Here is a 23,503-nt window from a genome sequence, read left to right on the forward strand (position 1 = left end):
CCTCTTGCATTTAGTACAACAAGGTAAAAGTCAGTGTCCTTGTTAGCTTCAGCTGTCAACTTGATATATCCTAGAGTGGCCATCTGAGGGAGTCACAACTGGGAGACTGCCAGATATGATCGACAGGTGGCCATGTCTGTGAGGGATTATCTTGGTTTTGATTGATTTGATTGACCCATCTTTTTGTGGGTGGTACCGTCCCTGGGCAGGTGGTCTTGGGCTGTATGAGCTGGGGAGCAGAACGTGAGCCTGGGAACAAGCTAGCAAGCAGTGTTTCTTCTCTATGATGGATTGTGACCTGGAAATGTAAGCTAAACAAAACAAACCAGAACAGAACAACAAAATAAAATCTGTAAATCCAATTGCAGGGGATCTGGTGCCCTCTTCTGGCTTCCAAAAGTACTGCACACACAAGCAGGCACACACATGTACATAAATACAATTTTTTAAATTATTTTAGTTTTTTTGAGTTAGGGTCTCATTATGTAGCTCTGGCTATTCTAGAACTGACTAAGTAGACCAGGTTGACCTCAGACTCACTGCCTCTGCCTCCCCAGTGCTGGGATTACAGGCGTGCGCCACCACCACCCAACCTATTTTTACTTTCAAAAATATTGTGGTGGATTGAATGAGAACGGCCCCATAGGCCCATGGATTTGAATATTTAGTCACCAGGGAGTGGCACTATTTGAAAGCATTAGGAGGTGTGGCCTTGTTGGAGGAAGTGTGTCACTGGGGGTGGATTTTGGCATTTCAAATGCTCAAGCCAGTCCCAGTGTCTCTTCCTGCTGCCTGCAGATCTGGATGTAGAACTCTCAGCTCCTTCTCCAGCACCATGTCTGCCTGCACACTGCCATGCTTCCCCCCATGATGACAAGGGACTAAATCCCGGAAACTGTAAGAAGCCCCAGTTAAATGCTTTTTTGTTGTTGTTGTTGTTTGAGACAGGGTTTCTCTGTGTAGCTTTGCGCCTTTCCTGGAACTCACTTGGTAGCCCAGGCTGGCCTCGAACTCACAGAGATCCACCTGGCTCTGCCTCCCAAGTGCTGGGATTACAGGCGTGAACCACCACCACCTGGCCTAAATGTTTTCTTTATAAGAGTCGCTGTGGTCATGGTGTCTCTTCATAGCAACAGAACACTGACCAAGACATGTATCTAGAAGACAGTTTCTTACTGATCTTTAGTTGACCTGTGATGTTATCACCATTACCAAGGTGGCGGTTTTTGTTGTGGCTGAGACTGAGTCCCTCCAGTCTGTCCCCAAACTTCTGAGCTCAAGCAACCCTCCTGCCTCATCCTCCAGGGTAGTTGGATAATAGAGGTGTGTCACTGCACCTGGCCATCAGAGAAGTTTCCAAAGGGACCAGAAGGCTCTGTCTTCCACTCTTCTGGCAGTATAACAAGCAAGTGTCTTTGCGGCGGAGGGCATTTGTGGCAGGAAGGAAGAAAGCATGAGACACTCAGAAGGATCTAGAAGGAAGGAGTTCTAGGTACCTCATCGTTAGCACAGGCTGTCTCTGGGTTTAATAACCACTAAGGTCAGGGTTTCCTGGGCTCTCACGGCCATTCTGTATGAGCTGGGGGAGTTCACAGGAGGCATGTGTGTACATGTGTGGTGTCTCAGTGGACAAGGGAAAGAGAGGACCTGCAGGCTGCCTGGATCCCTTCTCAGGTTCAATGAGGCTTCCCAGGAAAGAAGGTCACAGCCTGGAGAGCTCCTGGTCAAACAGAAGACACATTTCTAAGACCAGGCACCCTTTCAGGGACTCTGGGGCTATTAACTTTTGGGGCTCTAGGCCTAGAGCTGGGGTTCATGGGAGCCAAGCTCCCGGAAAGGCCTTACAGTGGGTAGAACCCAGGCAGGGGCAGTAGGGACTTCCTCCCACCAGGCTGCCATCCTGCCCACAAGAGTAGTGACTAGGCACCAGTCAGAAAGAAGCCTGGCCCTGCTCCCTGAGCCAGAGGCAAGCAGGGGCCAGCAGGCCCCAGAGCTACAGGTCTCACCCTGGCAGTCATGGGGTCTGTGCCTCACCCGGGCTTCCTCAGCTGGCCTTGGCGCCCCCAGATTGTTTCATTTTCTCAATAGCTCCAGGAACAGAACTAAGAGAAGCCAGAGACAAAACAGATACAAAGAGAAGCAGAAGTGGCATTCAGCAACTGACCGTCCCTGACGGGGACTGAACCGCGGAGGGTCCAGCGGTGGCCTGGCTGCCGGTGACCTGTGTGTGGGAGAAATGACCCAACTGGTCTCAGCGCTGTGGCTGCCCACGCTGTTGCTGCTGCTTTTCTGGCTTCCAGGTGAGGAGGCTGTCTGCCCAGGAGGGTGGGAGGCCTCAGGGAGGTGCCACGTAAGGCGCTGGAGCCTGGATTTCTCTGTGCACAACACAGAATGTGGCAGCTGCGTCCTCTGTGTAGGGGTGGATGGCCAAGAGTCCACACTGCTCAGGGGGAAGGGGCTAGGAGCTCACTCTGGACCCAGCTGTCAGAACAAGGGACAAGTCATACACTGTAAGGGCTGCCCAGGAGGGGTGCCAAGAGGGATTTTAGATGGCTTAGAGTAGGAAAGAGGAGGGCACAGAAGGTGGTACCAGTGTGAGAGGACAGTGGCTGTGCTGGGAAGCCCGGAGAGGTGTGTGTTGGTGAAGTACATGAAGAGAGTTAGTCTGCCTGTCTTCCTCCCTCTCTTCCTTCCCTTTCTTTTTTTGGTTTTTCAAGACAGGGTTTCTCTGTGTATCCCTGGCTGTTCTGGAACTCTGTAGACCAGGCTGGCCTCAAACTCAGTGATCTACCTGTGCTAGGATTAAAGGTGTGCACCACCATGCCCTGATAATCTTTTTTTTCTTTTCTTTTTGGCACAGGGTCTCACTGTGTAGCACTGGAACTTACTATGTAGACTAGGCTAACCCTAAACTCACTGAGTCTGCCTTCCTCTGCCACCAGAGTATAAGGATAAAAAAAGAAAGGTGAAGTGGGTAGCTTTCGGCAGGCCCTGCCAAGGTGTGCCACTAAGCAAACACGCCACACACAACAGAGTTAGTGCAAGAGGGAGGGGAGTGAAGGCCCATGTCAGAGTGGAGACATGAGAGAGGCAGGCAGACAGGCAGGGAGAGAGACAGACAGAGAACAGGAAAGAGGAGCAAGAGACAAGAAAGGCAAGAGAGGCAGGAGAGTGGGCTGTGCCTGGAGGGCATTTCTAAGGGGTGCACATGTCCCACAGCTGACAGTTGAAAGGCCCCTGGCAACAGGTGATGATGTACCTTAACTCTTTGGTGGCAGAGGCAGGCAGCTGTCATGGAGGGAACTAACAGAGTGCTGGGATCAAAGGTGTGTACCATTACACCCACAGACTACTTTCCTTTATTCTTGGAAAATTTCATATATGTGAACAATGTAGTTTGCTCATATCCAACCCTCACCCCTCCCTCCAACTCCCCCCAAGTCCATCCCAACTTCTTCTTCTTCTTCTTCTTCTTCTTCTTCTTCTTCTTCTTCTTCTTCTTATTATTATTATTATTTTATTTTTATTATTATTTTATTTTTTTTAATACCCATTGAGTCTAATTAGCACTTCCTCTGTGTGTATGTGGGGTTATCCACTGGGGCAGGGGCCACCTATACATGGCCACCCTCCAAAGAAAGGCATCTCTAACCCCAGCACTCTGGAGTCAGAGGCAGGCAGGTCTCTGTGAGTTTGAGCCTCATTTACACAATGAGTTTCAGGCCAGCCAGGATTGCATAGAAAAACCTTGTCTAGCCAGGCAGCAGTGGTGCATGCCTTTAATCCTAGCACTGGGAAGGCAGAGCCAGGCAGATCTCTGTGAGTTCGAGGCCAGCCTGGTTTACATGAGCGAGATCCAAGACAGGCACCAAAACTACACAGAGAAACCCTGTCTTGAAAAACCAAAACAAACAAACAAACAAATACATAAAATAAAATAAAAATAAAATCTTGAAAAAAAAAACAGAACCTCAAAATCAGCAAAGTAAACCTAGGTTGAAAGAGCAAACCCTCCCATTTTCTGCCCACCCCCAACTCTTCTTCCTGGTCACAGGATCATGAGGACATTGAGGGAGCAGGTCATACAGCTGGCCACCCTCTTCTGCCCTGGCTCGTATTCCTGTGGTGGGACCACATGGGGCTGTGGCTATTCTCCCAGGTCCTGAGATGCCCAGGGCTGGCATGTTTGAAAACATGAAGCCCTAGTGAGTGGGAGGGACTGGGGGGATTATGGCCAAAGGAAATATTAGGGCAGAAGGGGAGGGTGCTGAGGGGTGATTAGTTGATGGGAAGTCAAGAGATGCAGGGTGGAACTTTTGGAGGACCTACTCCCATCCAGCTGTGAGGGTGCAGAATTGGGGCTTGTGTTTTCCAGGCTGTGTCCCTCTGCGTGGCCCCAGCACCGTGACAGGCACTGTGGGGGAATCCCTGAGTGTGCAGTGTCAGTACGAGGAGAAATACAAGACTAATGACAAATACTGGTGCAGAGTGTCACTGCTATCACCGTGTAAATTGATTGTCAAGACCAGACACTCAAAAGAAGCTGGGAAAGGCCGAGTGTCCATCAGGGACCATCCAGCCAACCTCACCTTCACAGTGACTTTGGAGAGCCTCACCCTGGAGGATGCAGGCACCTACAAGTGTGGAGTGGATATACCACTGTTTGATGACAACTTGAGGCTTGATCCTTCCTTGGGGATCGATGACTCCTTCAAGGTTGTGGTGTCTGTGCTCCCAGGTAAGCACCTAGGTGAGTCTCCTAATGAGCACTATAGAACCACGACAGCAGCAAAGTGTCAGGAATTTCTGGGGCAGGAATCAGCTCAGAGCCTGAGAGTACATTGTGTGGTGGGGGAATGGACAGGGTGTGAGGGACAGACAGGGACAGGGCAATGATCAGGGAGGCATCCTGGAGTAGCTGCATCTTGGGGGGAGGAAGGTGCTGGTCCATTGGGGGATGGGAGGCAGAGAGAGTAGAGTGTGGCCAGGACAGAGATCTGTGTCCTGTGCAGTGACCCATGGAAACTAGAATCCATGGGTGCATTGCGGGCTGAGCAGAGAGTCATTAGGGGGGACAGTGCTGTGTGCAGAGGATCCTTTCACTGGTGACAAGCCAGCTTTGCAGTTAGTTCTCGTTGGCAGCATGTGTGAGGTTGGAGGAGAGCAGACCTAGCGTGTGGTGTTGACTCAGGTGGGTTGGGGGTGGCAGTTGTGTCATACGTGCAAATGATCAGCTGATTCAGGAGGATGTCCCATCCTGATCCTTCCTCTGGTGTGAAATCAGCTCAAAGACAACCCATTGGCAGCTAGTCAGGGTGGTGTACGCCTGTGATCTTAGCACTCAGGAGGCAGAGGCAGGAGGATCACAAGTTCAGGACAGCCAGGGCTATAAACTCCATATGGAGACCCTGTCTCAAAGAGTAAAGAGAAAAAGAAAAGGAGGAAAGAAGGGAGGGAGGGAGGGGAGGACGGAGGGAAGGAGAAGATGAGGGAAAGAGGGAGGGAGGAAGGAAAGAAGGAAGCAAGCTATCGGCCAGTGGCAGAGTCTGAGGAGATTCCCTAGGTCTGATCTGTGGTTTTATCTCCAGGACCTATAACACCAAGGATGCCTACAGTGCCCACCAGCCTGGCTACCAGCCTGACTACCAGCCTGACCACCAGCCTGGCCACTGAGTGTTCTACCCAAGGATCCATCGTAAAGGATCGCCATGAGCATCCTGAGCCCGAGGGCTTGAGGTGAGGTGCCCTGGTCCCTGACCTGGAGGTAGCCACTCTAGCTATGTGGTCCCCTCAGGAGAAGGGCTACCAGAACTATGAGGGCTTGGGGTAAGAACCCTTGGTTCCTGACTTGAAGGTGGTGGCCCTTCTCCTGGGAGGGGCTTAAGTAGGCACTGTGGCCATGTGCTGCTGTCATACCCTGCTGGCCAGAACCTCCTGTGTCATGGGCTCCAGTCCAGGTAGGAGGCCATAGGTCACTGGCCACACTGGGCCTGCCTGTGCTGAGGACAGGGAGAGCTCAGGCTGAGGAGGACCCACAGTGTGATGGAAGGAGAGTAACATGAAAAAGGGCTGGTGACATCCCGTCGTGCATGGCTTAGTGCTTCACAGAATGTTCTCTTTCAACCTCGTGATAATCTTCGTTATCACACGTCTTAGCTATTTTCCTATGGCTGTTATAAAACACCATGACCAAGGCAGCTTATAATAGAAAGCGTTTATTTGGGGCTAACTGTTTCAGAGAGTTAGAGTCCATGGCCATCATGATGGGAACATGGTAGAAGTCAGGCAGGCATGGTGCTGGAGCAGTAGCTGAGAGCTCCCGTCTTGAGACACTAACTGGGCACTGCAAATGGAACCTGGAACTGACTGGAGTTAGTAGGGATTCTATAGGTTAAGGGCTCTGGTCACCTGCACTTCTAACTTTTAACTATAAATGTTGAGGCTCCCATGATCCTCTTGGGTTCAGAAATTCACTGGAGTCATCACTGTTGGAAAAGGTTTTTATCATACTTTTATGATTTTTATCATTACAAAGATCATGAGGAGACAAATGAAGAGATGGCAAGGCCAGACTGGGAGAGCCCCAAGAAGTGTCCCAGTACCCTCTACTTAGGCAGGGTCAGGGTGCATCATCCCCAGGGGGCCTCTGTGTGTCTCCACCAAGAGCTCCCCACATCTGCTTTCCAGGGTTTTTACTGGGGCCTCATGAAGTAGGCACCACAGGCTGAACTGCTGGCATGTGGATGAACTTGTCTCTAGCCCCTCCCCTCTCTGGTTCCTGGTGAGCAGCCTCATTCTGTAATCTCACCTCTTAGCTATGTACAGGCACATCTAGACTTTCAACATTAGGACACAACATTATATAACACCTATAAAGTTCACACCCAAGAGCCATGCATTCAAGTTACAAAAATATCAGGGGAAAAATCAACACCCAACCACCCCACCTCAGCATACTTTAAGTAAATTTATAATTTGATGTCGGGCTGTATTTATCACTACACAGGGCCAAATGGACAAGGTCCATAGACTGAGGTCTGGACACTCCCACAAGCATCACATCAACATCACAACACAAGCAAGGGGCTCCTACTAGCAAATTCTCCAGCATCAGGCACGGGTGTCCGACCTTTGAACACTGTGATATGATGTCATGGTTTGCAAATGTGTTGACCATATTCAAAGCTGTCCCAGGACACATGGGGCCTCTCTCCCAGGACCCAGGGACCAAGGTCTGGCCTCTCCTCACTACCCCACACCTGGAAACCTTCCCACAAGTTTTCTGCCAACCTAGAGGCACAATGTGGCTACCAGACAAGGCAAAACGCAGGACCCACACATGCTGCTTTTGGAGGCTAACCTACAGATGTTCAAGACAGGCAGAGCCCTGCTTTGTTGGGACTGAACAGTGGTGTGTGTGTGTGTGTGTGTGTGTGTGTGTGTGTGTGTGTGTGTGTGTGTGTGTAATGAGAGATAGAAGTCATTATGCTGTTGATTTTTATAAAAAAGGTTTTTTGTTTTTTGTTTTGTTTTGTTTTGTTTTTAAGCTGGGCAATGGTGGTACACTCAGGAGGCAGAGGCAGGTAGATCTCTGAGTTTGAGGCCAGCCTGGTCTACAGAACAAGTTCCAGGATGGCCAGGGTTACACAGAGAAACCCTGTCTTGAAAAACAAAACAAAACAAAAATCCAAAAAACAAAACAAAAAATCCCGTGTGTGTGTGTGTGTGTGTGTGTGTGTGTGTGTGCATGTACATATGTATGTATGTATTTTTGAGACAAGGTCTCACTACCTAGCCTTGGTTAGCCTGTATAGACCAGGCTGGCCTTGAACTCACAAAGATCCACTTATCTCTGCCTCTTGAGCACTGGGATTAAAGTTGTGGATCAGCACTCCCAGCGTCATAAAATTTTAAAGGTTATTATGATGTGTGAGTAGGTGTACATGTGTGCATAACTTTCAGCAGTCAGTTCTCTGCTTCTTCTGTGGGTTCTGGGGCTTGAACTCATTACCTCAGGCTTGCATGGCAAGTGCTTTTATCCACTGACTCATCTCACCTATCTTTTTTAACACCTTGACTTTATGTGTCTGTTTTCAAAGTCAGGGGTTGGTGATATACCTGGGGACTGGGTAGAGCACTTGGCTAGCGTGCATGAAGGCCTGGGTTCAATTCCCAGCACTGAATAACTGACTCCCTCCCCTTAAAGCCTCTCGGTGCTGCTGACTGTGTTAGCTCTTCTGCTGTTTCTGTTGGTGGGGACCTCTCTGCTGGCCTGGAGGATGTTCAGGAAGCACCAGATCAAAGGTGAGTTAACTTCCTGTGTCCTTCTGTCCCTGCTCCAGGATGGTGGACTCTGGCCACAGTCTTTCACCTCAGTGCTCTGTCCCAGTTCTCAAAACAGGCACCACATTAAGCACACACCCTCAGGGCACACACTCGAGATGACCCTAGAGGAAGGACCCAGAGGTGTCCCTGGGTGTAGTGGTTCCACACCTCATGAGATAGCTACCTGGAGGCCTTTCTCTGGGGCCTCAGTGGCTGCCGGTGGGGCAGTGCCTTCTTCTGTTTAAAACCTTCAGTGGCTTCCCACACTCTCAAGAGACTCTGCAGGGCAGTCAGGCCTCCACAGTATATACCTTGCCTGCATGGTGCCCGCCCCCGACACATTCTTGTGACTTTTGGTTATGGGGCAGGAACCTCAGCCTCCCTCTCTCCTGGATTTACTCTGTATGAAAGTTCTGGCTGTTGTGATATATTGCACGTGGGAACCCTGTCTCGCCAGGGTATCCCGTGTGTGCAGGGAAACATGCTGGCATGCTGGGCAGATGCAGCAGCTGGCTGGTGGGCGACCCACGCCCTGTGGGCATGGCAGCAGGGGTGGCGGTGGACATTCATTCCCGACCCAGATGCTGCACGGGCACGGAAATGGACAGAGAAAGAGGGGTCGAGGGGTGCACACCCTGTGGGAGGAAACGCAGAAGAGAGAGAGGAAGGGGAGGGGCCTTTCCCCAAAATGAGGCTTTTAAATCAGGATGCAGGGCGGTGCCCAGGGGCGGGTCAGAATATTAACTCCGGCCTCCCCAGGCCTAGTCCCTAGTCTCCAAGCGCTGCCCTCAGATTTTCTTTCCTTGGACTTCTTTTTCCTTGAGGCCCTCCTGGGTGTCCCCCTGCACCTCGGCTATCACGGTTCTTTTTGTATCAGATGGTTCTCACCAGCATCCCTGGCTGCCACCTCATGTAGCCTGTGCACTGCTTCCGGCCCGGGCCGTGGCTGGGTTTAGGATCTTTAGTCACACAGACACCCAGGAAGCTCCTGGGAACCTGAGGTCCCACCCTCCCCGAGTTCTCAAGAGTGTTCTCAACAAACAGAACCGTGAGCAAGCACAGGACAGAGGGACAAAAGGACAGGAAGAAAGGGGCCGGGCCTCCCTCAGGGGAGAAGCTGGCTTCCTTCCTGTGCTGAGACTTTATGACCTTACGAAGCAGAGGGCCCTCAGGGCCATCTTCATTCATGTTGCTAAAGCCCTTTGAGGCTTCTTCAGTGAGGATGTGGTAGCAGAAATGAAGCCACTCTGATCTACAGACCCTCTGTCTCTCTCTGTCTCTGTCTCTCAAGTCAGGGTTTCTCTGTGTAGCCCTGGCTGTCTTGGAACTCACTCTGTAGACCAGGCTGGCCTCAAACTCAGAGATCCACCTGCTTCTACCTCCCAAGTGCTGGGGTTAAAGGTGTGCGCCACCACTGCCTGGCTCTCCAGTCCCTCTTGGGGGGCCTCCTGAGCTGTAGCCTTCACGTGGTTCCACTAACCACAGGGGAACTTTCCCAGCCTGGACAGCTCCAGTTCTGTGAGTCCCAGCACATCACTTGGGTGCCCTTTCACCCAGAAACACTGTGACCCCACAGATAGCTTCCCCTTTAAGAAAGATGTAGGAGGCTCACTGTGCTGGCTCTTGTAATCTCTGCACTTGGGAAGCAGAGGCAACAGGACAGCCATGAGTTCAAGGCCAGCCAAAGGAAGACATAGGGAAGACTCCGCCTCAAAAAACAAAACAGAAAAGAGGGGCTGAGGAGAGGATTTGCTGTAGGAAACCTGAGAAATAAGTAAAAGCAACAGAGAAAAAAGAAATTATCTGAGGTACATGGTAAGTCAAAATCCCATCTCCCAGAAAACCAGCCACTGTACTAGAGGTGTGTGAGTTCCTTCTGGTCTTTTATCTGTGCAGATGTGATTTCTTTAAGTTTTTTCCACCCCCCCCCCCCAAATTAAATAAATAATAAAAAAGAAAGAAATGAAGGAAGGAAGGAAGAAAGAAAGAAAGAAAGAAAGAAAGAAAGAAAGAAACAAAGGAAGGAAGAAGGGAAGGAGGGAAGGAAGGAAGGAAGAAAGAAAAGAAGGAAAAAATAGGGAGAAAAATATTTATGGGTTGGGCAGTGGTGGCACACACCTTTAATCCTAGCTCTGGGGAGGCAGAGGCAGGCAAATCTCTGAGTTTGAGGCCAGCCTAGTCTACATAGTGAGTTCCAGGACAGCCAGGGCTACATAGAGAAACCCTGTCTCAACAAAACAAAACAAACCAACCAACCAAATAAATAAACAGTCCCATGTTTTAATTATGTGTATATGTGTTGGGGGGGGGGGTTGTACGTGATGTGTGTGTGTGTGTGTGTGTGTGTGTGTGTGTGTGTGTGTGTGTGAAGGAGAGGGGGGGGGCGTGGAACCTTTGGAGGTCAGAAGCGAATATGGATCCCTTGGAGCTGGAGTTACAGACAGTTGTCAGCTGACTGACGTGGGCCCTGGGAGCCAAACTCAAGTTCCCTGGAAGAGCAGCCAGTACTCTTAATCTCTGAGCCATCTCTCCAGTCCCTTGTGTGATTTCCTAAAGATCTTGTTTCATTGCCAACATGGCGCATCCCTATACTCTCACCACTTGGGAAACTGAGGCAAGAGGATTAGGAGAGTTTGAGAGCAACCTGGGCAACATAGTAAGACCCCCCTAAAAACAAAACACAACTTCATACCACGTAAACCTGTAATTTTACACTTAACAATATTATAGCATCTCTACTGCTACTGAATTTTCTAGAACTCCCAGACCTATGGCTGAAGTCTCTAAGAAAAGCCTTTCTCAGAGTACAGCACACCCCTCCTCCCCTGCCCACTTTTTTCTACAGTTTCACCCCCTTCTCTTTCTATCTCTAGCTGATAAACATCCAGAGCTATCCCAGAACCTCAGGCAGGCAAGGGAGCTACGGCAGGAGGTGAGCCAGGGTGGCTGGGTAGGGAGGGGCCATAAGGCTGTCAGGGAGTTCCTGGGCTGGTAGAAGTGATAGGTCTGTTACAGGTAGACGCAGTTGTCCCAGAACAAGAGACATTACCTGGAGATGTAGTGATCAACTCTTGTCCCAGGTTCTGTCCAGTCTGTTCCCCTCTGGCCAGGACAGTGGACTTGGATGGGGTGGGGCGGGGTGGTGGTGGTGGGATCCTAGAGAGAACAGGGTGAGGGTGGAGGATGAATGGGAAAGTCCAGGGCTTACATAATGTGGTGGGAAGGAGATGTCTTCAGAGAAACAGGGCAGGGGGGTGGAAGGGAGGGACTCCATGGATAATACTTGACCTTCTGCAGGCTGCGGAGCAGAGCGAGTCCCAGTATGTGAATTTGCAGCTGCACACATGGCCCCTGAGGGAAGAGCCGGAGCTACCAAGTCACGTAGAGGTGGAATATAGCACAGTGGTAAGTTGAGAGCCTGACTCTCTTGCATGAGGATCCTGGGCCATGCAATGGTAGCACAGGGGTGGGGGAGGACAGAGAGCCAGCCTGGCTCACGATGGTAGTATAGAAGACAGGGCAGGTGGAGACTCAGTGGAGGCCCTTGGAAAGGCCACGTGTCACTGTAGCTGGAGTAGGAAGTAGGATTATAGGAGTGGCCACCAGTATCAAGACCTTGACAGTCAACACATCAGAACCTGTTATTTCTCCTTGTGTTGGTCCCCTCATCCCTTTGGTATCAATTCTTCTTTAAGGGTGTGGTCAAGCCTCAGACTCAGTGACCTTCAAACACAGTGGGGCAGGCAGCCTCCTGGGGTGTGACCCACTGTTTACAGGCAGGGTCGAACAGAAGCTGAGAGAGATAAACATCAAAAGCTTTCTGGGGAGACTTTCCCCACTCACCCCCAGGCTCAGAGCCCACTGAGCCCTTCTTGGATGCCCTGAGGGATGCCATAGTTTGGTGGCAGGAGATGTGTGACATACACTGCTTTGAAAAAGTGTCTACTCTGGTCCCATCCAACCCAGGCTTCTGATTCTGCTCCATGAGGAGAATAAGGAACGGTTCTGTCCCACATCCACTCTGGATCACCCAAGCTATGATCCCCTCGCTTGTGCCAGTGTCTTTTTTCCCCTTATTTTTAAAATGATTCACTTACATGTATTGGTATTTTGCCTTCATGTATGTCTGTATGAGGGTGTCAGATCCCCTGAACTGAGTTACGGACAGTTGTGAGCTGCTATATGGGTGCTGGGAATTGAACCCAGATCTTCTGGAAGAGCTACCAGTGCTCTCAACCACTGAGCCATCTCTTCAGCCCCATGCCAGTGTCTTTTGAGAATGAGATGTGTGCAGGGACCCCAATGTCCTCATTTTAAGCAGCTGGAGAGAGATGGCTCAGCAGTTAAGAGCACTGACTGATGTTCCAGAAGAACTGGGTTCAATTCCCAGGTCGTCCAAAGTCCGATCATGCCAGGATAATTAATAAACAACAAACAAATAAATAAATGGAAGAAGGGACTTCATGACCCCTCTCTCCTCTCTTTTAAAGAAAAAAGCCCAGCTAACTCAGTCAATAGAGCTTGAGACTCCTAATCTCAGGGTCGTGGGTTTGTGCCCCACGGCAGTCACCAGACCAGATATATCGAGAAATCCACAGTGTCTGTTTAAAGGGCAAAGGAATTTATTAGGGGGGAAACACTCACATCACAGAACAGAATAGTCTCAGGTTCTGGACCGCTGTTCCGGCTGCCTGAGTCAGTCTGGTATCCAAAACCATGCGGGAGAGAAGAGAGCCTGCCTACATGCATATCAGGTCTTAAGGGTCACTGTAAGGCCATGCCCCAGGGGCATGTACTTCAAGGTCATAGGCAGGTAGAGCAGTTACCTGCTGCATCCTCTAGGCGCAATGCTTCAAGGTCATAGACAGAGCAGCTATCCACTACAGTCTCTAGTTCCTCAGATGGTGTCATGTGTCTGAAAGCCCCATTCCTTCACTATGTGACATGTTCTCATGTCTTCCCAGATATGGGCACTGGCAACCATCACCTGGTAGTTAATGATTGCAAAATGGGTTGGAAGCTAACTTCCTTTTCCCTTTGGGACAAGTCAGCCTGTGACCAAGCCAGTAAACTTTAGAACTGTTGTGCCATCGTGGCTACCTCTGCTGGCCATGGTATACCCAGCATGGGGACTTCCCACTGTGGCTTGACAAGGTGGGCCGGTGCATCCAGTTCTGGGCAGTTGAGGGGTGTGTGCACCCTTCCCCTCTTGGCTTGAATCTGGGGTCTCTCTCCGCAGGCATTCCCCCAGGAAGAGCTTCACTATACATCCATGGTATTCGACTCACAGAGCCAGGATTCTCCTGCCAATGTGACTTCCCCTTGGCCATCTCAAGACCAAGAAGCAGAGTACAGCGAGGTCCGAAAGCCCAGGCAAGGCCTCTCTCACTCTCACCTGTGACTCCTTGTCACCTGATCCCCTCAATGCTAACCACCAGGTCTCCGAGCTCCCTGCAGGCTGCTTGCCATCAATGTCATGAGCCTCGCTGGCTTCACTCAAGATGAGCAGGAACCAAGGCTCTGTGGGGACAGAGGCTTGTCCCACTGGCTCTCTCCTCTAAGCCTGTGTTTTGTTCTTCATGTGGGTATGGAAGATGTAGCGCTGCATCCCTTGGGGCTTTGGGAAGTGACATGGTTCATATAGAATGGCACCAGTGTTGGCTTTGTAGTGTCTGCTCAGCAGGAACATTCGTGATTGCTGGGGGATGTGGAGAACCAGTGAAGACCCATGAGAACATGAAGGAAGGGGAGTCATGGAGGTGCCAAACATCAGCTCCCCCATCTCACAGAGAACTAAACCTAGCTCTGAGGAGAAGAGCCTAGCCCATGGCTCCAAGGTCAGGGGCAAGTTCCTCTGGACTCTTAGCTAGAAGATGAAATAAAGTTTAAAATATCTTCTTAAAGGGAGAAGAAAACATGATTTAAATGATGCCTGCTATATGCCTGTAGCCCCATCATAAAGTCCAGCTTTATGAAATCAGAGGAGACTTTGGGGTACAAGGGCTTGGGAAGGATGTGTCACCACTGGGTTGGAGAGGGTAAGTTGTAACCGCTGTTCCCCGATGGACCATACAATGGTATTTTCTTACCAGGTTAATTTTAAAGTCTAATCCAAAGGTGACTGTGTTTCCAGTCTGCAGCCACCACCAATGGCTTGAAAGCCGTATCTGCTGCAATGATTTTTCTTATAACTTTTCACATTGCTCCAGAAGCGACTGCAAGGGTAAGTCATCTCCAAAGAGTGGAGAGATGATGGTTATTCTTCATGACTTCTTTGGATTTTTTTTTTTTTAATGTGGAGCTGAGGATCGAACCCAGGGCCTGGATTTTTTAAGACAGGATCCTTTATAGTCAGGTTAGTCTTGAACTTGCTGTGTAGCCAAGGATGACCTTGAGCTTCTGATCTTCCTGCCGCTAACTTCCTAGTGTGTGCACTTGTGGTATCACACCCATGAGTCATCCCAGGTACTTCCCTCACTTCTTGTACTAATGTTCTGAGACACAAAAGGGAAAGAAACATACATGCACAGATGGATGCATGCCCAAAGCCAGGTCCCAGAGTGTCAGGGGGGTCTGGGGGTGGGTGGATACAGCTCACAGAGCACTGGTGTGATCTCAGCTCTGTCCCAGGCTTCAGCCCCAAAGCTACCAATGGCTCCTTCCACTTGAAAAGCCAGTGCGCACTGGATTGTGAAGATGGGACTCAAGGGTCTTAAAGGGGAAGTGGGGAGGCTGTGGCCAAAAATAGAGTGCTGGGCCCACAAACAGCACAGGCACACAGGTTCAGTCCAGTGACTAAACTAGACTGCCAAAAAGGAAGGATGGGTGGGGAGAGGGGAGCCCTGCTTCCTTGGTGTGAGTCACTCACTGTGGGAAGGCCCAAGTGCCAGCCAGAGGACACGTCTCTACCTTCGTTTTTCTCTCCTCCCATCTTCTCTCCCTGGTGCCTGGGACAGGTCAGCACAAGGGCAGCTTTCATTCATTCATTCATTCATTCATTCACTCATTCATTCATTCACTCACTCATTCATTTGCCCATTCATTCATACAACCATTCACTCACCCATCCATTTACTCATTTATTCAACCATCACCCATTCACCCACCCATCCATTCACCCATCCATCCATCCATCCACCCATCCACCCATCCATCCATCCACCCATCCCTCCCTCCCTCCATCCATCCATCCACCCATCCCTCCCTCCATCCATCCATCCACCCATCCCTCCATCCATCCATCCACCCATCCATCCATCCATCCATCCCTCCCTCCCTCCCTCCCTCCATCCATCCATCCATCCATCCACCCATCCATCTATTCCTTCATTCATCCAATCTACTCAATATATTTCATTCACTCATTGCAGGGCATTCAGTGACCTGCTCCATGATAGGCAGAAGACTGGACACTGAGAAGCATAGGACAAAACCCCTGCTCCACGTGGACTTTTGGGTTTACAGGAATGTGGACGTAGGCCTTCTCCACTCACCTCCCTGCTTTAAGGCCGTGGACAGGGGAGGAGTGCCTCTGATTTGGTCCCCTGTAAACAGATATAACAGACAATTCCCTGTTAAAGAACAGAAAAACAGCAGGGAGGTGCTGGTGCCCATGTATAATCCCAGTACTCAGGGGGCAGAGGCAAGTGGATCTCTGAGTTTGAGGCCAGCCTGGTCTACAGAGTGAGTTCCAGGACAGTCAGATCTACACAGAGGGAACTCTGCCTCGGAAATAAAAATAAATAAAACAAAAACAAAAAACATGAAAGACAGATGCTTCAAATTTATGTTGAAGAGTGGCCGTCAGGACTGTGGAGCAGGCTCCGTGGGTAAAAGTGTTTGTCACACAAGTGTGAAGACCTGAGTTTGATCCCCAGAACCCACATAAAAAGCTGAATGTGTGATCAGCTAGAAGGCTCAGTGGGTGAAATGCTTGCCACAAAAATCTGGCAACCTGAGTTTGGTCCCTGGAACTCATGTAAAGGTGGAAGGAGAGGACTTACTCCACAAAGCTGTCCTCTGATCTCCGCTCCATGGCACTTGAGCCCCTCATCCCACCTCCCCCAAATGATTTCAATTGTAAAAAAAATAAAAATAATTAAAAAGTAGGATGTGTACCAGGAGAGCCTGTAATCCCAGTCCTGCTTCGGCAACACCGGAGGTGGACACAGTTCTCCGAAGCTTGGAGGCCGGCAGCTTGGTGTGCTGCAGTGTGAACTGTAGAGACCATATCTCAAACAGGGTGGAGGTTGAGGACTCCCACCTGAGATTGTCCTCTGACCGCCACATGTGTGCCAGCATGCACACATATGGACACACACAAAATGCTATCAGGGTCTATGGCCCTGGTAGTTCAAAAGCTAAGCTGATGGGTTCCATGTGACAGATGGCTTGGAATGAAGCAGGGTAAAGAGTCAGATGGGATGGCCTTTATCTTGTATTCCCATAGGAAAGCATCCCCTCCATGGAGAACAGGAAATCCAGGCCCAGTCAATGAACATCAGCAGTGCCATCTGTCACATGCCTTTCCTGGGGGGCAGGGAGGATGTGAACAAACATCTAGTTACCCCAGATGGGACTCAACCCAAAGAAACAATTGCATCCCAGTCCAGCTTGATAAACCAATGAGCTTTCCGGGTATCCTTACAGTGCAAGGGTGAAGGGTTACAGCTGCATCAATGGAAGTCCCACTCCAGCATAGGTACAGGTCTCCCCCAAACCTCTACATGTGGAATCCCCCCCACTTCAGCTAACTTTCCATCTCCTGTGTACTCCAGCCCCTCTTCACATACAGGTAGACAGCCCCTCGAGAGGCAGGAAGGGGAGCATGCAGGAGGGAGTGGCTGGGATCTCAGGCGAGGGACTGATGGATGTCTGAAAGACTCCTGAGTGTGGGCAATTACAGCTGCTGTGCCTTCAAGATGGTAGTGGCCCCGTATTGGTGAAATTATTAAGGCCACTTCACGTAGTTAAAAGGGAGGTTTATTTTGTGGGGTAACTTACAAATGAAGGGATAGGTTGCAGGGTCTGGCAAAGGTACGGCACAGTCCGGCGGTGTTCTCTGGAGAACTCTGCTTAGTCTACCTCCAGCGTCCAGGGTCCCAGAGCCAAGAGAGCTCTCTCCTCTCCATCCTGGGTCTTCAGCTTCCTCCCTCCGCCCCGCCTTGTGGGCATGACCATTACCGAAGCCTCAATGGGGGTTGGAGCTTCCAGGCCAATGCTGGGATGGCTACCCACTACAGCCCCGTCATGTCCAGGATAGTGTTCCCCAACATCTCTGAGGAATACTGTTTGTCTTTGTGAGTGGTGTGTGTGTGTGTGTGTGTGTGTGTGTGTGTGTGTGTGTGCTCTCGCATATCAAGGTGTGTCAAGGTATGTGTGTGGACACCTAATGACAGTTTGGTAGGAGTCAGTTCTCTTCTTCTACCATGAGGGGTTCAGAGAGTGAATTCACACTGTCAGGCTCGACAGCACGGGCCCTTGGCCACTGAACTGTCTCACTGGCCCATCAGACCTAACCTTTTTTTTTTTTTTTTAAGATTTATTTATTTATGTGTGTGAGTGTTCTGGCTTCCTGTACATCTTCATGACAGAACAGGGCACCAGATCTCATTACAGATGGTTGTGAGCCACCATGTGGTTGCTGGGAATTGAACTCAGGACCTCTGGAAGAGCAACCAGTGCTCTTAACCACTGAGCCATCTCTCCAACCCATCTTTTTTTTTTTAAATGAGTAGCCCTGGCTAACATGAAACTCACTCTGCAGACTAGGCTGGCCTCAAACTCAAAGCTTTATCTGCCTCTGCCTCCCAGGTGGTGGGATTAAAGCTGTGTGCCATCACACCTGGCTCCCAACATACCTGTTCTTGAGATAACCCATTTATTCAGTAGTCTATGTCCTAATCTCCAGCCCCTTCTCTCAGCAGTCCTGGTGATTGAACCCAGGGCCTCAAGAATGCTAACCAGGCACCCTGCCATTCAGCTATGTCTCCAATCCTCTCTTCACTGTTTTATTTAGAGACTGGGTCTTGCTAAGTTACCCAGGTTGGCCTTGAACTCACTCTGTAACTGAGGCAGGACCTGAACTTGCTATCCTCCTGCCTCAGCTTCCTTAGTAGCTGGCATTACAGGTGTAGGCCCAAGACCATCATACTTCAAGGTCTCATACCATTATGATTCACCCATCGGTTCCCATGTATGTCATAAACTCCTGTAAAAGGTAATGGCTCTAAATAATTATTATATCTAGGATTAAAGTTAGGGGGTTGCCACCATCGACCCTTGATGAGAAACTCTATTTGTCCCTGAATAATTCTTGTAGGAATGGCTAATTCCTGTAACTGCTTCCTTGCAGCTGCTGTCGGCTGTGCGTGTGGATTGACTATGAGTGCCTGAACCTTTACTTTCATTTTCTCCTCGCTAGAGTCTTCGGCTTTCTGAATCATAAGTTTTTTCTGCTCTAAATCATTCATGAATTCCCCCAAACTTTTGGGACCCTCTTGAACTGTTTGCCTAAGAGCTTGAATCATAGGTGGGGGTATTGAAGCCACTTTTGAGGAATCGTTACTCTCTTTATGGGGCACATCAGGAACATTAAGAGTTAACTTCCTGGAATCAATATACAAGGAAACAGCAATAATTACAGCTGCAAAGAGAAGAAGGCAGAGTGCCAGCCAGCCTCTGCAAGCAGATCTGCGTGGTTCCGTGTAGCCTGGCACCATGATTCGGGCAGATTGATGAGGGGTTGCCAGGGACATAGACCCGAGGGCCACGAGCCCCCCTTTCCCACGTAACTACCTCATCCAAGGCATTTGTCACGCGGGCGACACCGTCGTGGGCGTGGCACTACTGTATAACAAGGGTTAAAATTCAGTATCTGTTCTGATGGACTCATCTAAGTGAAGACACCCATGAAGGAGATCATTGTGTATATTTATTTGATAACAATAACTGTCACCAAAAACTCTCCAAACCACAGCCTTGCACAAAAGTCATGATGACCTTGCACAAAGAACCACAGCCTTGCTACCAGACCACCCTTCCACACCTCTGCCCAGAAGCTGCCTGCTCAGCCTCATGTTGACTCTGCCTTCAGTCCTGATCTTTGCAGGGGAGGACCATTGCTTCAACACAGCTTCTGTGATCTCCCTCACCTTCTTGTTAATCCTTGTCTTCCCTTACTCTCTTGCTCTGTGGCACCTTGCATGTTCCATAGAACATATGTGCCACATTGCAATCTTGCTGTACCCAGTAAGTTCTTTTCTCACCTGCTCAGTTTAGCTCAACACAAGATCTTCATATCATGGTAGTGGAGACCACACCCCCCACCAAGGAGGGTGTGCTGGCTAGTTTTATGCAAGTTTGACACAAGCCGGAGACAGCTGGGAAGAGGGAGGACTTCAATTGAGAAAATGCTCCCACCCAACTGGCCTGTGGGTAAGCCTCTGTACATTTTCTTGATTGGTGATTGATGTGAGAGGGCTCGTCTCACTGTGGGTGGTGCCACCTCTGAGCTGCTGGTCCTGGGTTCTATGAGAAAGCAGGCTGAGCAAGCCATGAGGAGCAAGGCAGTGATCAGCATGTCTCTAAGGCCTCTGCATCGGCTTCTGCATCCGGCTGCTGCTCTTGAGTTCCTGTTGGGACCTCCCTTAGTGACAGTCTGGGATGTGGAACTATAAGTTGAAGGAAACCCCTTTCTCCCCAAGTTGCTTTTGGCCATGGTGTTTTATCATAGCGATAGAAACCCCAACTAAGACAGAGGGGATCTGGAGTGTCCCTATCCATCCGGGCTGCCTGCCAACTGCAGCTAACAGGATAATGAGCTGCAAACATGTCCTTGTCTCAATCCCCAGAACCTGTGAATACATTTTAGTAAGTTAAAAGGTACTTTACATAGGTGATGGGATGTAGATTTTTAAGTGAGGCTCTCTCTTTGTCTCCCTCCCTCCCTCCTTCACCCCCTCTCTGTATGTGTGTGTGTGCACATGTGTGTGTATGAGTCTTAATTGTCAAGATATGTTCAGTTGTATGTAAGAGAGTGAAAAAGGGGCCATTGGTTAGTGCTATTAACCAAAGCTGGCAGAGAGGAGGCAGAGAGAGGGAGATGAAGGAGGACATAGGAGATGTAAAGTTGTGAAGGTGCTGCACTGGCTTTGAAGATGGGTGTAGGGGCCATGGGCCGAAGAATCCAGGGGACCTCTGGCAATAGGAAAGGGTAAGTGAGGGGTCTCCCCCTAGAGGCCGCAGGAGGGAACACAGCTTGCCAACACCTTGGTTTAGGAATTTTGACCCAGATTTTTTGTTTTGTTTTAAAAGATTTATTTATTTATTATGCAGTGTTCTGCCTGCCTGCATGTACACTTCCTTGCCAGAAAAGGGCACCCGATCTCTGTATAGATGGTTCCAAGCCATCCTATGGCTGCTGGGAATTGAACTCTGGCACCTCTGGAAGATCAGCCAGTGCTCTTTACCTCTGAACTGTGACTGCAACTACAGGCGATGGGCTTGAGTACACAGATATGCTGCTGGTCAATGGGCCCTCCTGGAGGCAGAGTCCTGTGGCCAGAGGCGCCAGTGCAGCTCCTGAACAGAGTGAGGATAAAAATGACTACAGGGAGAGCCCGGCTCAACAATGAGGAGATAAGTACTCAGAGAGAAGCCATGTCTCCTCAAGGCCTGGGCATTGAGGGCTTGGATGTCAGCTTGTAGACTGTTGGAAGGTGGTAGACCTTCAAGAGATGGGCCCTAACCCCTTTCTCTCACTCTTTCTGCTTCTCACGGTCATCGGGTATGCAGTTCTGCCATACACTCCCACCACGCTGCACTGTCTCACCACAGGATGACCGGCATGTGCCACCACATCGACTTCTAATCAATCACCTCTGTGAGGTCCTACCTCCCAATGCCATCACGGTGGCAATTAAATTCAACCTGAGTCCAACTGTGGTACCTTACACCTGTAATCCCAGGCAGAAGGACCACGGAAGGTCCGAGGTTATCCTGGGCTACAGAGTGAGTTGCAGGACAGCTGGGATACAGAGTGGGACCTTGTCTCCAGAAACAAACTGAACAATAAAACCAATTTCAATGTGAGTTTGAGAGAGGACATTCAAACCACAGGAAGCTACAGTGCTATGTCCCTTAACAGTGAGGACATGTTCTGAGAAACGAGCATGTGGTCAGTTTCACCATTGTGTGAATGATTATAGTGTATAAACCTATCTATGTAGTAGACTTCCTGTTACACACACACACACACACACACACACACACACACACACACAGAGAGAGAGAGAGAGAGAGAGAGAGAGAGAGAGAGAGAGAGATAATATCCTCCTAGAGCCACTGTGAACATGACAATGTGAGATTAGATTAAACACAAGAGAGAGTAACGCACTCAAAAGACGTGATGAGGCAGCGAGGAGGCTCAGCGGGCGAGGCAGCTTCTGTGTAAATGTGATCCTGGAACCAAGTGAAGGTAGAAGGAGAGAACTGACTCCAGAGTTACCCTCTGACCTCCACATGTGTGCTATAGCATGCGTGTGCTCCTCATGCTGTACACACACACACACACACAAATAAAAACATGTGATAAATTAGCACTATATAAGGCTGCTGCATAGCTATTTTGCAGGAAGTTTTTTTAGTAAGTAGACAGTACACTTTAAAATAATGTAAAGCACATTTATATTTACATACATAAACACACATACATAAATATGTATATATTTAAGACAGCATCTCACATAGCACAGGCTAGCCTCAAACTTGCTATGGAGCTAAGGATAACCTTGACCTTCTGATCCTTTGCCTCCACATGACCCCCATGTGGTGATATATTGTGTGCCCTAATAAATTAAGATCAGAGAACAGAACAAGCACTAGATTAAACATAGAGGCCAGGCAGTGGTGGCACACACCTTTAATCCTAGCACTCAGACGGCAGAGATCCATCTGGATCTCTGTGAGTTCAAGGCCGCCCTGGACTACATCAGATTGACTCAGTCTAGGAGAGAAACAGATCCAGACAGTGGTGGCACACACCTTTAATCACAACACTTGGGAGTCACATGCCTTTAATCCCAGCACTAGGAAGGAAGTGATTTGGTGAACAGAGAAAGGTAGGCGAGAGGAGACAGGACCTAATGCTTTCCAGGCTGAGGAGTTCTAGAGGTGAGACGTGGCAGTGGCTTGTTCCTTTGTCTCTCTGATCTTTTAGCATTTACCCCAATATCTGGTATTGGGTTTTTTATTATAAGATCTTTAGAAATTAGAGCAACACCCCCACCATGACCAGATTTGTTGGTTTATTGGTTTTTTCAATGTTGGGACCAAACCCAGGGCTTGGAGCATGCTAGGCAAACACTCTAGCCACAGAGCCACATCTCCAGTCCTATACGTGCTATGGTTTTCTAATCCTGGCAGAGGCCTGTAGGTACATTTATAGCACACTGTAAACCCACAAGTAACAACGTGTGCAGCAATGTTAGACAACTCTGGCGTCACTAGGGGATAATTGTTGATCTCATGACATTCTTTTAGGTCCAACATTGCATATGTGGTCTGTCATTGACTAGATGTGGTTATGTGGCTTCTGACTGTACCAGGTCATTTAGCATGGATACATTTAAATGTGGTCCATGCATTCATGCTCCTCCAGCCACGTGGATGCCAGTCTTCCCATCCCCAGCTCCCCTCCCTGCCCCTGAGTGTTTTCATGCCACAGCAACCTCAGAGATCATTTTACATTCTCATGTAAGTATGTCAGCACCATCCCATAATATTCCACTGCACAGGCTATGCTAGGTAAGCGTTCCACCACTGAGCTACATTCAAAGTAAGCCATAGTTACTTTGTAGCTACATCTTACTTTAAATCCTTAGCTAAATTCAGGAATTCCCAGACCAGGCTCAGTGGTGGGTAAGACACCAGGAAAGACAGTTGCAAGGCCATTTATACTGCCTTTGCTTAAAAGAAAAAGATTAAGCCATCTCTGCAGCCCTCTTCTCTTTTTTTGTTACAATTCAGGAAAAGCCTTTCTCTTGGCTTCTCAAGAGCCATCTTGTGTCTGAAATGGAGCAAGTTACAGGGTGTCTGGCCTTCAGTTCCTCAACTGTAAAATAGGGGGGGGGTCCCTATAACTTTTCATATGTTTGCAGATAGCAAAGTCTGGATATAG

General features: G+C 49.4%; 1 protein-coding gene across 2 annotated transcripts; it reads left to right on the forward strand.

Annotated features, from left to right (window-relative positions):
• The first annotated feature begins 1,928 nt into the window (after nucleotides 1-1,928).
• Cd300a (CD300a molecule) lies at nucleotides 1,929-14,297 on the forward strand. 2 transcript variants are annotated; one of them, XM_036197155.1, is made up of 7 exons: nucleotides 1,929-2,300; nucleotides 4,376-4,750; nucleotides 5,589-5,736; nucleotides 8,207-8,304; nucleotides 11,199-11,257; nucleotides 11,623-11,730; nucleotides 13,565-14,297. In XM_036197155.1, exons 1-7 carry the CDS (start codon nucleotides 2,237-2,239, stop codon nucleotides 13,724-13,726), a joined length of 1,014 nt encoding a protein of 337 aa, XP_036053048.1. In that variant the 5' UTR covers nucleotides 1,929-2,236; the 3' UTR covers nucleotides 13,727-14,297. The 2 variants fall into 2 exon arrangements, with proteins under 2 accessions (XP_036053048.1, XP_036053049.1); XM_036197156.1 differs by having other exon boundaries at nucleotides 4,376-4,738.
• The last annotated feature ends 9,206 nt before the right edge of the window (nucleotides 14,298-23,503 follow it).

This window comes from Onychomys torridus, chromosome 8, assembly GCF_903995425.1.
Source record: "Onychomys torridus chromosome 8, mOncTor1.1, whole genome shotgun sequence".
Taxonomy (NCBI): Eukaryota; Metazoa; Chordata; class Mammalia; order Rodentia; family Cricetidae; genus Onychomys; species Onychomys torridus.

Coding starts and splice junctions, on each gene's coding strand:
- Cd300a (XM_036197155.1), top strand. CDS start 2,237: ATGACCCAACTGGTCTCAGCGCTGTGGCTGCCCACGCTGTTGCTGCTG. Junction 5,737..8,206: donor CCTGAGCCCGAGGGCTTGAG/GTGAGGTGCCCT, acceptor CTCCCCTTAAAG/CCTCTCGGTGCTGCTGACTG. Junction 11,258..11,622: donor CAAGGGAGCTACGGCAGGAG/GTGAGCCAGGGT, acceptor GACCTTCTGCAG/GCTGCGGAGCAGAGCGAGTC.